Source organism: Fukomys damarensis, unplaced genomic scaffold (assembly GCF_012274545.1).
Source record: "Fukomys damarensis isolate Sample0158 unplaced genomic scaffold, DMR_v1.0_HiC HiC_scaffold_16, whole genome shotgun sequence".
Lineage (NCBI taxonomy): Eukaryota > Metazoa > Chordata > Mammalia > Rodentia > Bathyergidae > Fukomys > Fukomys damarensis.
Genome location: NW_022900928.1, coordinates 130,400,457 through 130,412,995, shown reverse-complemented (window position 1 = coordinate 130,412,995; position 12,539 = coordinate 130,400,457). Strand labels below are relative to the sequence as shown.

Here is a 12,539-nt window from a genome sequence, read left to right as displayed (position 1 = left end):
TCTGTGTCTGTAGCAGAATCTGGGCCCAGGGCACATGAGCAAAACTGTCCTAGAGGTAAGGCACTACTGCCAGACTGTCCCAAACCCACTCCTCTCACTTTAGTCCCTCCCTGTCCCACAGGGCAGGGAGAACAAAACAGCACCACAGCCAGGCCTTCAGCGTCACCCACTCAGGCCACCATGGGAGGCAGGGCGTGAAGGTCTACTTCCAAATTTTACTCTCTGCTCACCACTCAGGTGAACAAAAGCCACTACAAGTAGGAAGAAGGGGACACGGCAGTGGGGCTGGCAGAGAGCGGGCTACTAGAGGGAAGGCTTCTCGGACACCACAGGCCCCACACCTGCCATCATGACGCCTCAAGGGCACAGTCCGTGAAGACACAAGGGGAGAAAGAACAATGGTAGATAAAAGCAAGTCCCTTTAGAAAGTCCCTGCTACCTGTCACTGCCTGTGACACTTTGATCCACAAGGCCCTGCCTTGACTCCTGCCTCTGGCTGACATTTTGGTGTGGTGAACTCCATCTGGAGGTGTCCAGACAAACTCATACTGCCAAGAATGCCACAACATGAGCTTCAAGGTGAGCAGGGTGGCCCACGCCTGTATCACCAGGTACTCAGGAGGCTGAGGCGAAAGGGTAGGCCTGGACAGCTTAGTGAGACTCTCAAAATAAAAAAGGGCTGGCGACACAGCACTTTGGGAGAGTGCTTCTCTCACACCTCTGAGGCCCTGAGTTCAACTTCCAGGACCACAAAACAAAACAAAAACTTCGGAAAGTCACAAAATATAGTAATACAGGACAAACCAGGCGTGGTGGCACACACCTGTAATCCCAGCACTCGGAAGGCTGAGGCAGGAGCTACATAGCTAAGGACAGTCTGAACTTCATAGTAAGAGCCTGTCTCAAAAAGATAAAAAAAAAAAAAAAAAAAAAAAAGGGATTTAGCTCAGTGGTTCTGCCACCTCTGCCTCCCAAGTGCAAGAACCCAAGTTAGAACCCTGGTACCAAAATAAATAAATAAATAAATAAATACGACAAACAAAACAAAACAAAACAAAACAAAAAAAATAAAAAACAAAAAACCCCACAAGACAAAAACCATCATCTCACCACTCCAAAAAAACACCACAGTGTGATTCCCTACAGTCTTCAAAATACAAAGCTCAAGGGGCTGGGAATTTGATTTAGTGGTTCCGCCACCTGCTTCTCTCATAATCACAAGGGCCTGAGTTCAATCCCCAGTACCAAAAACAAAACAAAACAAAACAAAAAAAAACAAAAAAACACCCAAAAACCTGGGAGCATGCCTGTGTTTCCAGTCATATTGACTTTTTTTTCACGTCATTAAGCATTCTTAAAATATACAACGTAAATAATTTTATAAACTCCACAGTGAGAATAAACACTATTTAACCATGCAGCAATGAATTTCATTAGGAACCTCACCTCTCTATTCCAGCAAGTGACCTTCAGGGGTAGTGGTCAGACCTGCTTCACAGCATGAGAAGGGCGAGGGGAAAATGCCAATCTATCTGACAGTACAGTCAACCCCGTTCTGGGAGCTATTCTTTCTGTGCTCAGCTTGTGGTATTCTTGCAATTGCAAATTTTCTTTTATTTCCACTATCACTATTCCTAAATTTGTTAGTGCTTCCTGTTTTTCCTCTTCAAAGCACTGGGTTGTACTATACCGTGCAGTAGCTCAATGGCCCACCTGGAGTCCTTCTCATTTTCAGCATTAAGGCGATTGGCTTCCTGGGCCTTCTCGGCCATCCACCTGGTGACCAGCTCCTGGTTCTCCTCAGCAGTTTTCCTCAGTTTCTCCTCCAAGGCAGTGAAGGTGATCTGCAGGGCGTCGTATTCGTCCTTCAAGGTCTGGGTGGCGATCTCGAGATCCTGGAGCTTGCTGCGCAGCTCCAGGCACTCTGTCTCCAGCTCAGAGATGGTCTGCAAACATTCCGTGATTCTGAAAGCACAACACGAGGAATCCCTTGCCAGGGCACAGCTGTGTTTGGGCCAGGGCAGGAACACGGGCCACCGCCCCAGGACAACCCTTTTAGGAAGCAACCTGGGGCGAGGTTCCGCTGACCACGCATGACCACTGAAAGTATCATCCAGGAAAGCAGGACCAGAAGGAAGGGGAGCTTAAGGGGCTTACAGAGGTACAGGGACATGGAGTCTCCCCAGCTCTGGGTACCAGGACTGAGTCCCTGTCCTCTCATCCACCAAGTTTCTTTCGACCAAAAACACTCCTGGTCACAAAGGACCCCCTCATCCTAAGGGCCAGGGATTCAGCTATCATGGTCACAACTCCACCACCAGAAGATGCTAGAATACCCAAGCAGTGGGCCACAGAGAGCTGTGAACACCCTGGACTCTTCCAAGGGTCTCGACTATGGCCCCGGGAGCATGCCGGGAATCCAGAGGCCCTGACACTTTCTTCTTAGAGCTTGCAGGAAAGGGTCCTGGCCTGCAGGCCCTGCAGTGACTCAGCTGCCGCCTGCCACTGGCTATGTTCTTGGGAGTTTGGCCAAACAGGACACGTGACACCCGCCCCACACCAGGTCCCTCGGGGGCCCAGTCTCCACTCACTTTGCTTCATTCATCTGTATCTCCCTGTCCTTCTGCTGCATCTGATTATTCAGGTCGATCACCAACTGAGCTAACTGGGAAATAAACGAAACTTATAAATAAGAGACCTTAGGGCCGAATCTGAAGTTACACAGTGAGTGACTGCTGTATTTGTTTTTTCTTGACACAGGGTCTTTCTTGCTATGTAGCCCAGGCTGGCCCTGAACTCACAGTGATCCTCCTGCCTCAGCCTTCTAAATGCTGGGATTCTGGGCGTGTACCACCATGCCTGGTGTGACTGCTGTATTTTTAAGAAAGGAAAGGTACCCTGGGTCTGGGCAAAGGTACTGAGAAGAGGGCAGGGGCAGAGAGTGGAGGGGTCTACAGGGAGGTGCGTGGGGCCTGCTGCTGCTCCCTGCTGAGGACACACATCTGCCCCTCGATCTCACCTGTAACCCAGCTGAACCAATGGTAAACCCCACCCCCTCAGCTGGATCTCTGCCACGACCCATCTACTGGTGGGCAGTTTTCTCGACTCTAAAACACCAGGTACACACTCGGAAACTCCAGAGGTATCAGCGACCTTCAGGGGGAAACTCTTCAGTGACCACGTGCGTGGGCAGCCCCTCTGTTCTCAAAAGCTTCCTCGCTGTATCTCATTGCTTTTAGGGCAGAACAGAGGGGTCTTGCTTAGGGGCCTCAAGCTTCCTGATGGTTCCCCTGGGCCTCTCTCATTCCCCTAAAGAGATCTTATATGGCCAAACAGCCAGGCTCTGGCAAACTCCCGGGGAGGTGGCTACTCCCCCATTTTCCATGCAGGACTCTCACAAGGAGCAAAGACAGATGCGAGGGGCAATCTTTACCTCCCCACGTTTCTTGTGTAATTCAGTCAGTTCCTCCTGGTGTTTAATCCTCAGCTGGGCCATTTCCTGTAGCTGACTGTCATTCCATGTGCCATCGTGTCCAGGACTATGTCACCACCAGCCAAATCAGGAGAACATGCAATAAAGAAGGGAATCAGACCACACCTCTGTAATTAGGCAACATTTACAATTTCAAACATGTACATATCCACCAGCCAAAGCTTCTCTAGTGCCTCCCACAGCATCAACTGTTACGAGACACTGCAAGTGGAAAACAGGAGAGGTGAGGCACAGGAAACCAAACACAAATGTAACTACTAGCTTGGCAGGCCGGGCTCCCGAGTGAAGAGCAGGTAAACCTGAGCAGGCAGGGAGTCTGTGCTCTGCCAAGTGTGAGTGTGCCTGCCACGTACCAGGCACTGCTGGCACCAAGGTGAAGGCAGCCACCCAAGCTCTGCTCTCCTATGCTTCTGGCCAATCAAACAGCTGGACAGTCAGCCGATGCCTGCAAGCATGAGTCATGTGCTGCAGAGCAAGTGCAGCGGGGAGGGAAAGGGCAGAGCAGCAGGGAACTGTCCTAGGAAGAGGATCAAGGAGGGCTTCCCCAAAGAGGGGACAGATGACCGGAGACCGGACTGTGAGGAACAAGCCGAGCGGACCTCCAGGGGAAAAGGTTCTGAGCAGAAGGCACTGAGAGTGACAGGCCTGGAAGGAGGTGGAGGCTGTGTGTGCAGGGGGAAGGTCACAGGCCTGGGGAAAGGAGCAAAGGTCGAGGACGCGGGGAGACTGCTCAGCCTCCCACACACTGCTAGGGGTCTGGAGTGGACAGCAAGGGGCACAGGCGCAGAAGCAGGGAGCCCAGTTAAGCTCCTGTGCAGTCCAGACCCAAGATGATGCACTCCCACCACAGCGGCAGTGGCTACAGGGCTTCGCTTGGGTATGAAAGGGGAGGACTCGAGGCCTCTGGCCTGCACAATGGGCTGCAGGCAGCTGTACTGAGTTGCAGAGGTCGGCACGCAGACAGCCCTGGAGCCTCGGGAGTTCAGACTGCTTCAGGAGCCAGCTCAGCTTTGGAAACTGTGCCAAGTATTTGCACAGTATCTCAGAAATAGCAAGACTGTGATAAAGAAAAACTCTGAGATGTCTTAAATTACAAAGGCCAGAGGGTGCAGGGGAAAGAGATAAGGGAAGTTAATCATTTAGCAGCTGCAGGCAAGTTTTTAGGGTTTGAAATCTGGACTGGAATCCACAGCAGACCACTCCACCCTGTTTACCTGTAAGCCTTCTGGGACTTTGACCCTCACCAATCCAGAAGTAATTATTTCTGGTTAGGGCTTGCCCTCCTCTTATACCAAGGCTTCTCCGCTGAGTTCCAGGCACGTTCCCACTTTCTCCAAAGTTCATACAAACTGCTCCCAGCTCTGCTCAGGGGACATTCACCAACCGCTGCTGGTAGTTGTGGGAAGGTGTCCTAGCTCTGCGTCCTCTCCTATTCTGGCCAGCATCTGAGATGGCTCCATAAACCCTTCTGCTCCAGAGACCTCCAGGTCTCATGAGACTGGGCTGACCACAACTGCTCTGCTGGCTCAGAGGGTCGTGGCTGGAGCTACAGATGAACATTATCAGACCACCTGAGTGGGGGAATCCATCGCCCCAGAAGAGCTCACATGTGGACAAAAGAGGGCTGGGCATGAGGACACCCAGATCTGAAGAGGGACCCACTCTGTATGAGCTACAACACCATAAAAAGGGAACAAAAAGAGGCAGCATAAAAATCTTTCCTAACTTTACCCCACATACCTACACAAATGAATACCAGGCCCTTTGAGGCAGCTTGGGACTTCCCTAATCTTAGCCCAGGAAGTAGAGGCCAAGAGACTGAGAAAGTGGAACACATCTTAAATGAAACTGTCCTAAGTTAGGAAGAGACCAGAACTACCTATCGAATTCCCTTATTTAAATGCAAAGCAATGTGGAACATACAAAGAAAAAGGTGCAGCCCCTCCTCCTAAGGAACTGACATTCTAGATTCATGAAAACTAGTAAAAAGCCAAAAGTACTAACTGTATTAGAGGAAGAGATTTCTCTGAACAGAGACAGTTGGGGAAGGGCTGGAGAAGAGCAACTGGAGCAGAATTTCCTAGGAAGGGCCAATCACAGATAAGAAAATCAAGCAGAGGGTGCTGAGGACCAGTGAGCCCCTTAAACTTCATGGTAGAAGACACAGCACTTAACTGAACTGCCAGGAGACAGAAAGAAAGGACACAGGCCACTCTACCCTCAGGGCTGCCTAGGATGCCCCACTCACCACGAGCCCAGCTCTCAGGCCTGTGCGCAAAGATGGCAATCACACCTGACCACTGTATCACACGGTGATGTAGGGCAAATGACACACGGATGAGCTATGGACCTCCAAATTATATAAGGGAAACATATTTCCCAACTTGCTGGATGTGCAATATGTTGAGTGTTCTCTAAAATTGAAGAATGAATTCCGGGAATAATGGAGGTTGAGAGTAGGAAGAATTTACTGGGGGGCGGGATAAAGAATTTATTTAGAAAAAGACAGCTTCTAAGAGAGACAGAAGGGGCCCTGGACAGCGGGTTGTTCGCAGACCCTGCTGCTCAAGGGAGTTTTATAGAGCAAATACATGAGGTGAGGCAGGTGTAAAGGAGGACAAAACTAACTCAACCAATAAGATTACAAGTGTGGTCACTTAAGTAATATTGACCCAATGGAAAATCACAAGGCAAGTATGAGGTAGGACAAAACTATAGTCAACTAATAACATATGAGTACAGCTGCTTAGGAAATATTGATTAAATGAAGATCAAATGGGGAAGCAAGTCGCATAGCAAGCATATATGGACCAGTTTTGTGGTCCCCACTGAAGGTGACCGGAAACCTATTTAGAACATCAATCACTGCAGCTCATCCCTAGGGGAAGCACAGTTGTAATATGTCCTTATCTTCTGCATTGATTCTCAGGAGAGCCCAGCCCTGACTGAACCCCTAGAGTTATTTTAACTAACTTAGCAGTCTATAATAATTCAATCACCTAAAGGACCTCCAGATAGATCCAGCAGGGTGGGGAGGGACCAGTGATCTATACTTCTAAGAAGCTCCCGGAGGACACTACACCTCCAGAACACACTTAAGAAAACAGAGTGATGAAGCACTCAAGCCGGGCAGGGTGGCGCAGCCTGTAGCTCAGGACACTCCAGAAGCTGAGGTAGGAAAACCCCTTGGGTCCAGGAGTTCAAAGCCAGCCCGGGCAACATAGGGAGCCCCACTTCAAAATTAAACTGAAGGCAAACTAGAATGAAAGGGGCCTTAGGAGAGACAGGACAGAGGGAAGGAAACAGCCTTTGAGCTGCTCTTCCCTGAAGAGTGGAAATGGGCTTCCCCACCTCTGCAACCCGAATGCCTGGCCCAGTGCAGTCACAAAACCTAAAATGAGCAAGGCAGACTCCTGTCACAGACTGGAAATGACAGGTAGGGGACAGCAAAATAAAAATAAAAGTAATCCAGGACTAGGAAGAGAAGAACAGAGGGCCAAGGTGACTGCACACAGGGTAGGAGCGGGATCCTGAGGGAAAAAGGAACCATAGATGACTCGTGGAAAATGAGGGCACCATTAATAGAAACAAGGCAGTGAGGAGGACAGGCTCATCATGGGCAATGTCTGAGGGAGGAAAGGACTTCCAGTGAAATGAGCAGCCCAGAGAAATTCAGCTGCTCATTTATTCACAATACCTTCCAGGGCAAATGAGTGCACCTGATAACATGGATACAATCACCAAGGCCCACCCACAGCGAAATTTAGACCCTACTACAACTAACATCTTGATTACTACAGAAGTCCCCAGGGCCACAGCCAGGTGGCACCTCCTGAACTGTTAGAGTGAAGACAGGACTGGGTGGATGGAGGACTCTTCCCTGTCTGCTCCTCCCAGGAGAGGATTCTGCCCGGGAAGGAAAGAGCGCAGGCAAGGCAGCCATACGGCAAATCTGTCTGCATAGGAGGAGCGATTAAATCAGGCCACATCTACCACTTATTTTTAAACTTTAAATTACCAATGTCGTTTTCCAATTACCCAGTGTGTGAGAGTAGATTTTAGAGTAGTGGGCACTGTTACTACACAAGTCCCCAAATATGCAAACACCATAAACTCTAGGGAAAAAAAGGAAACCCCACTGCTTTGAAGAAGTACGGCTTTTAGACTGGCCACAACCTTTGGAAAATACAGTAAATGTACATAAAGGAGGGAGTAAAAATACAAAATATTCCATAAGAATATATATGTATTTAATGCAACAAAACAAGACTAATTCTTCCTACTGAAACATACTGATATTCCTAACCTGTTCTTAGAAAAGACATAAAAGCCTGCTGTGATCTGTGGATTTGATCTCTCAGGTTAATGTTGAAAAACACCAAGCCAGGTGTGGTGGCACATGCTTGTCATCCCAGCACTCCAGAGGCTGAGACAGGAGGACTGCCATGAGTTCGAGGCCAGCCTGGACTACAGAGCAAGACCCTGTCTCTAAAAATAACAAAAACAAAACAAAACACAAAGCCCCAACCAGGCTAAAAAGATCAAATAGAACCACAGTGGACAAAAAGCAATCTGTGTTTGTTAGTCAATTCTGTACTAAATAGAAGCTCTGTAAACCTACTGAGGAATACTTGTCTCTGATTATTCAAAAAGTGAACCCTGGCAGGTTAGAAGAGAATGTGACCAAGCATACCATAGGAACCCACATTAAGAAAATTTCTCAAGCTGAGAGCGTTGTAGTTATGCCTTCTAGGTCTGTGTGTATCTTTTGAACAAGTTTAATTATTCAGTTTGCTTTTAGAGAAGTGACAAGAGAACTAGACAAACTTCAAATACAAGGTTAGTTTAAAAAATAGTAATAATATTAAGTTAGTTTCAAATTACCTTATCTCATGCCGGTTTGGCACATCATGTTTTTCAGCTTGTAGTTTTTGGGCCAACACTGAATGAAGATCAGACTTTTCCAGCAACTTGTTATCTGTATATACATAAAAGGTCAAGCATTAAGTTATTTTTTATACCATAATTACATAAGGCTTGGGACCAAAAGATTAACAGATGAACTAGGTAGGTTTCACCTTTATCAGGTATCAAAGGATGAGTTACTAATCCTTATCACCTTGGTAGCAATTATATAAAATCTAGGAACACACATTCCTTGGATGCCTAAGCTTGGGAAGTCCAGTCAAACAACCTACAGATTACCAGCTACAAGCGTCCCCTCTATTAAAGGGAGTTGAAATTGCTTCCCACTTGCAAAATTATGTTTTTACTTTGGGAATTAAAACACCAAATGCAGGGCCAGGGATTTAGCTCAGTGGTTCTGCCACCTGCCTTGCAAGTACAAGATTCCAAGTTCGATCCCTGGTACCAAAACAAACAAACAAACCCAAAACACCAGCAAATGCAATGGCACTGTGAAATGTTCTGTACCTTTAAGTAATACAGAACTTTATTGTAATATGGTAAATATAACTATTTTTTAGATTACGGCACTAGAAATAGGAATGCAAATTAGGAGTCCCCAGCATAAAGCTTGGATCTAACATGGTCAGTTATAAAAATGGTACAAAGAATGAACTCATAGATGGTTGGAGGTAGTAACATCTGAGTTCAGTCTTTTTGTTTGTTTGTTTGTTTTTGAGACAGGGTCTCACTATGTAGTTGAGACTGACCTGGAACTCACTATGTAGCCCAGGCTGGTCTTGAACTCACAGCGATCCTCCTGCCTCGGCCTCCTGGGTGCTGGGATGACAGGTATGCACCACCACGCCCAGCCTTTTTTTTTACTCTTTTTTTTGGTGGTACCGGGGATTGAACTTAGGTCCTTGCGCTTGCAAGGCAGACCACCAAACCGCTGAGCTAAATCCCTGGCCCTAGAACAAAATCTTTACAGAGCCTATGCTAATAACTTCCAGTTGAAAGAGTTCATCTCTAAAGAATCTGGAGTCCTACTGCTCCTTGATACCTATAAATGGAACTCTTAAGCAGAAACACCTTCTTCTATCTTGGTTGAAAGGATCAATTCAGCTCAACAGGAAAGTGGGAAAGTGGTCTCACCCTGAGACATTCTAACCAAGAAAAAGGCTTAACATCTGGCCCCAAAGGGCCCTAACAAGACCTATAAAGTCTGTTACCCTGTGATTGTTTTGACTTGACTGGCTTGGGTAGCTGCAACAAGGAATGAGAGGGTTAAATCCCTGGCCTAAACAGATGATCTGAACAGGCCAAAATTGACTAGCTCTCCTGTTGTTTGTTTGATTCCTGTCTCCTTTCCTGGCCCCGCAGGCAGTCACTACTTACTAGTCTAGGGCTGATAATTGTTATTTTCTCTCCTTCTCTGTTTTTGGGTGGTACTAGAGCTTGATAGGTAAGCACTCTACCACTGAGACGCATCCCCAGCCCTCTTTATTTTTAAAGTTTTGAGACACAGTCTTGCTAAATTGTCTAGGCTAGCCTCAAACTGGTGATCCTTTTGCCCTCATCTCCCAAAAAGCTGGGATTACAGGCAAGTGCATGCAGCTCCCATCCATCCTCTTGTTCAGACTGCTTCTCCATCATGACTTCCATTTCTGAAGTGAAAAAAACATCCAATTTGTGTCTATGAGGTTACAGCATCTTTCATTTACAGATCACTATAGAGATGGTTTTCAAAGAACTTAAAGACAAAGCACTATTTTATGAGTCTGGGCAAGCTTCCTTACCATTATAGATGCAAAAGGGTTAGTAAGGGGTGACTCGACTTTCAAAGGGCACTACCTTTTGAAGAGTAAGCATTCACTAACAGAATGGAGTCCCTGTAACCTGTGAGGGAATCACATTTTGAGTGAGAGGGGAGTCCTGAGCTTGTGAAACACCGGTCTCCTGGGGCCTCTTAAGTGTACGTGGAAGCTGGGCATGGTGGCACACGCTTGTAATTCCGGCACTCAGGAGGCCGAGGCAAGAGGATCACTGACTTCGAGACCAACCTGGGCTACATAAGTTCCAGGTCAGTCTCAACTACATAGTGAGACCCTGTCTCAAAAAAACAAACTAACAAAAAAAGGTACCTGGAATTGGGCAGGGGATTTAGCTCAGTGCTGCTGCCACCTGCCTTGCAAGCACAAGGTCCTAAGTTTGATCCCCAGTAAAGGGGCGGGGGAGTACCTGGAATCTAAGATGGCACCAGTACAGCATCCCTTTCTTCTGTTTAAAGTTAAGTCCAGTGAAAGAAAGGAGCCATTTGTTGGGAGACTCAATAGGAAAAACAAATGCAAAAGTTAATTTCCTTAACTCCCACCATCAAGATGCTATGCAACCCAAAGAAATTATTTAATCTCTGTTGGTCTGTTTCCTCATGTGTAAAATGGGCAACAGTTGGACCTGGTGCACTGAATTCTGGAGAACATAAAACAAAACAACATATGCCAGTTATTTACCACCCAAACTTGTCTGCACACCAGAAGCTTTTGGGGATCAAAAACCACTGATCCTGTGTTCTACCTCCATTTGTTCTGGTTTAGTTGGCCAGGGGTTGCCTTGGGCTGTGTAATTAACAATTCTCCAGGTGGGTCTAAAATGCAGATACACTTAGGAACTGATTTTGCACAATGAGACTTCAATGTATAGCAATTAGTTTTAAAATCCTATCATCCATCTAACTCGGAAAACTTTGTCAGTACCCTTAAATTGCCAGGTGTAGTGAAAAAAACTTTCAAAATTTTCAAATATCATAGGCGTGGTGGTGTACGCCTTTAATCCCAGCACTGGGAGGCTAGGCAGGAGGATCACTGTGAGTTCTCGAGACCAGCCTGGGCTACTAGAGAGTTCCAGGTCAGCCTCAACTACATAGTGAGACAAAAACAAACAAACAAAAATCGTAAAGCCTACATTCCAACTAAAAGTGCTGTATTTAAAGGCTCACAATGTATACTCGGCAAAGAACAAGGAGGTCTGAAAAATAAAAAACCACACGTTCTGTGATATTCAGTAGGCTACGTTAATCCCTCCAGTTAAGGCTTTAAATTCAACACCTGCCTCAGTCACGCGATTCCCCCTATGCGGGATGTGTCTGGAGTCTGCCTATTTGAGGGCATAAGCATTAGGTGAGCTGCTGAGATTTACAAAAACAAACGGGGACTGCCCACAAGGAACACACAACTGACGAGAGAAATCCCCCAGGATAATCCATAAGGATAGAGTGAATGGAGGAGGAAGGGGTGCAAGGGCGTGGAGCGTCCGAGCTGTGGAGTGGCCCCTACGGTCCCATCGGCGGCCGCGTGTCCTCTCCGGGCCCACCCACGCTCCCCGTCCGCACGGCGCGGCTCACACTGCAGGATGATCTCCTCGAACGCCTGCCTCTGCAGTCGGTCGCGGCGCCTCAGCTCCTCCGCAATGTGGCGTTTCCAGCGAGGGAAGTCGGCAGCGCGGAGGCCCGACGACATGTCGCACGCTGCCCTGGCGCCTCAGCGCCGCAGTTCCGAGTGGAGTCTGGCGGCTGCAACCAGCACCATGTGGCGACCAGCGGGCGCTAAAAGGCCCGTAGCTCCAGAGCTCACCGACACAGACACGCACAGACTGCCCCAGAGGCCATCCAGGACCATCTTCCGGCAGGCACCGGAAATAGTTTAGCGAGACAGGAAGTCCCGCCTCCTCCGGCGTCGTGTGACACACGCACGCACGCCACCGGTGCAGGCGCAGGGCGCTCGCAATGACGCCCGGAAGCCGGAAGCGTCGTTGCAGCGAGGTGGCCGCTGGGAGGCGCTTCGGCAGCGTAATTGGACCAGTCCTGGCAGGAGGAACCAAAGGATGCCCTGCTGTATTCATTTTTTTCTTGTTTACTTCTCCGTCTGCCTCCTCCTACATTTACTCAGTTTACAAACAAAAGTGGCGACCACACCCTACGAAGTAGCTGGGTGCTTGAGGATGAGTGACAACCTTCCTAAGCCTCCGTTTCCTAATCTATAAAATGGGTACAGTGATGATACCTACCTAACAGTTGTGGTGAGGATTGAAAGGCAAAGCCTATGTAATGCAGTTAGCACTGTGCGTGGCACAGGTCAAGCCT

At 48.0% G+C, this 12,539-nt stretch overlaps 1 protein-coding gene across 3 annotated transcripts in view; it reads right to left on the bottom strand.

Moving 5' to 3' along the window:
* The window catches only part of Atg16l1 (autophagy related 16 like 1), a 32,982-nt gene extending 20,883 nt beyond the window's left edge, over nucleotides 1-12,099 (bottom strand). For all 3 annotated transcript variants that reach the window (XM_010608739.3, XM_010608740.3, XM_010608741.2), the window contains exons 1-5: nucleotides 11,802-12,099; nucleotides 8,378-8,471; nucleotides 3,434-3,539; nucleotides 2,592-2,665; nucleotides 1,714-1,965 (exon numbers count right to left, since the gene is read on the bottom strand). In XM_010608739.3, coding sequence (XP_010607041.1) covers nucleotides 1,714-1,965; nucleotides 2,592-2,665; nucleotides 3,434-3,539; nucleotides 8,378-8,471; nucleotides 11,802-11,916 — 641 coding nt within the window. In that variant the 5' untranslated portion in view covers nucleotides 11,917-12,099. The remainder of the gene's footprint in view (nucleotides 1-1,713; nucleotides 1,966-2,591; nucleotides 2,666-3,433; nucleotides 3,540-8,377; nucleotides 8,472-11,801) is intronic.
* Between the last annotated feature and the right edge of the window lie 440 nt (nucleotides 12,100-12,539).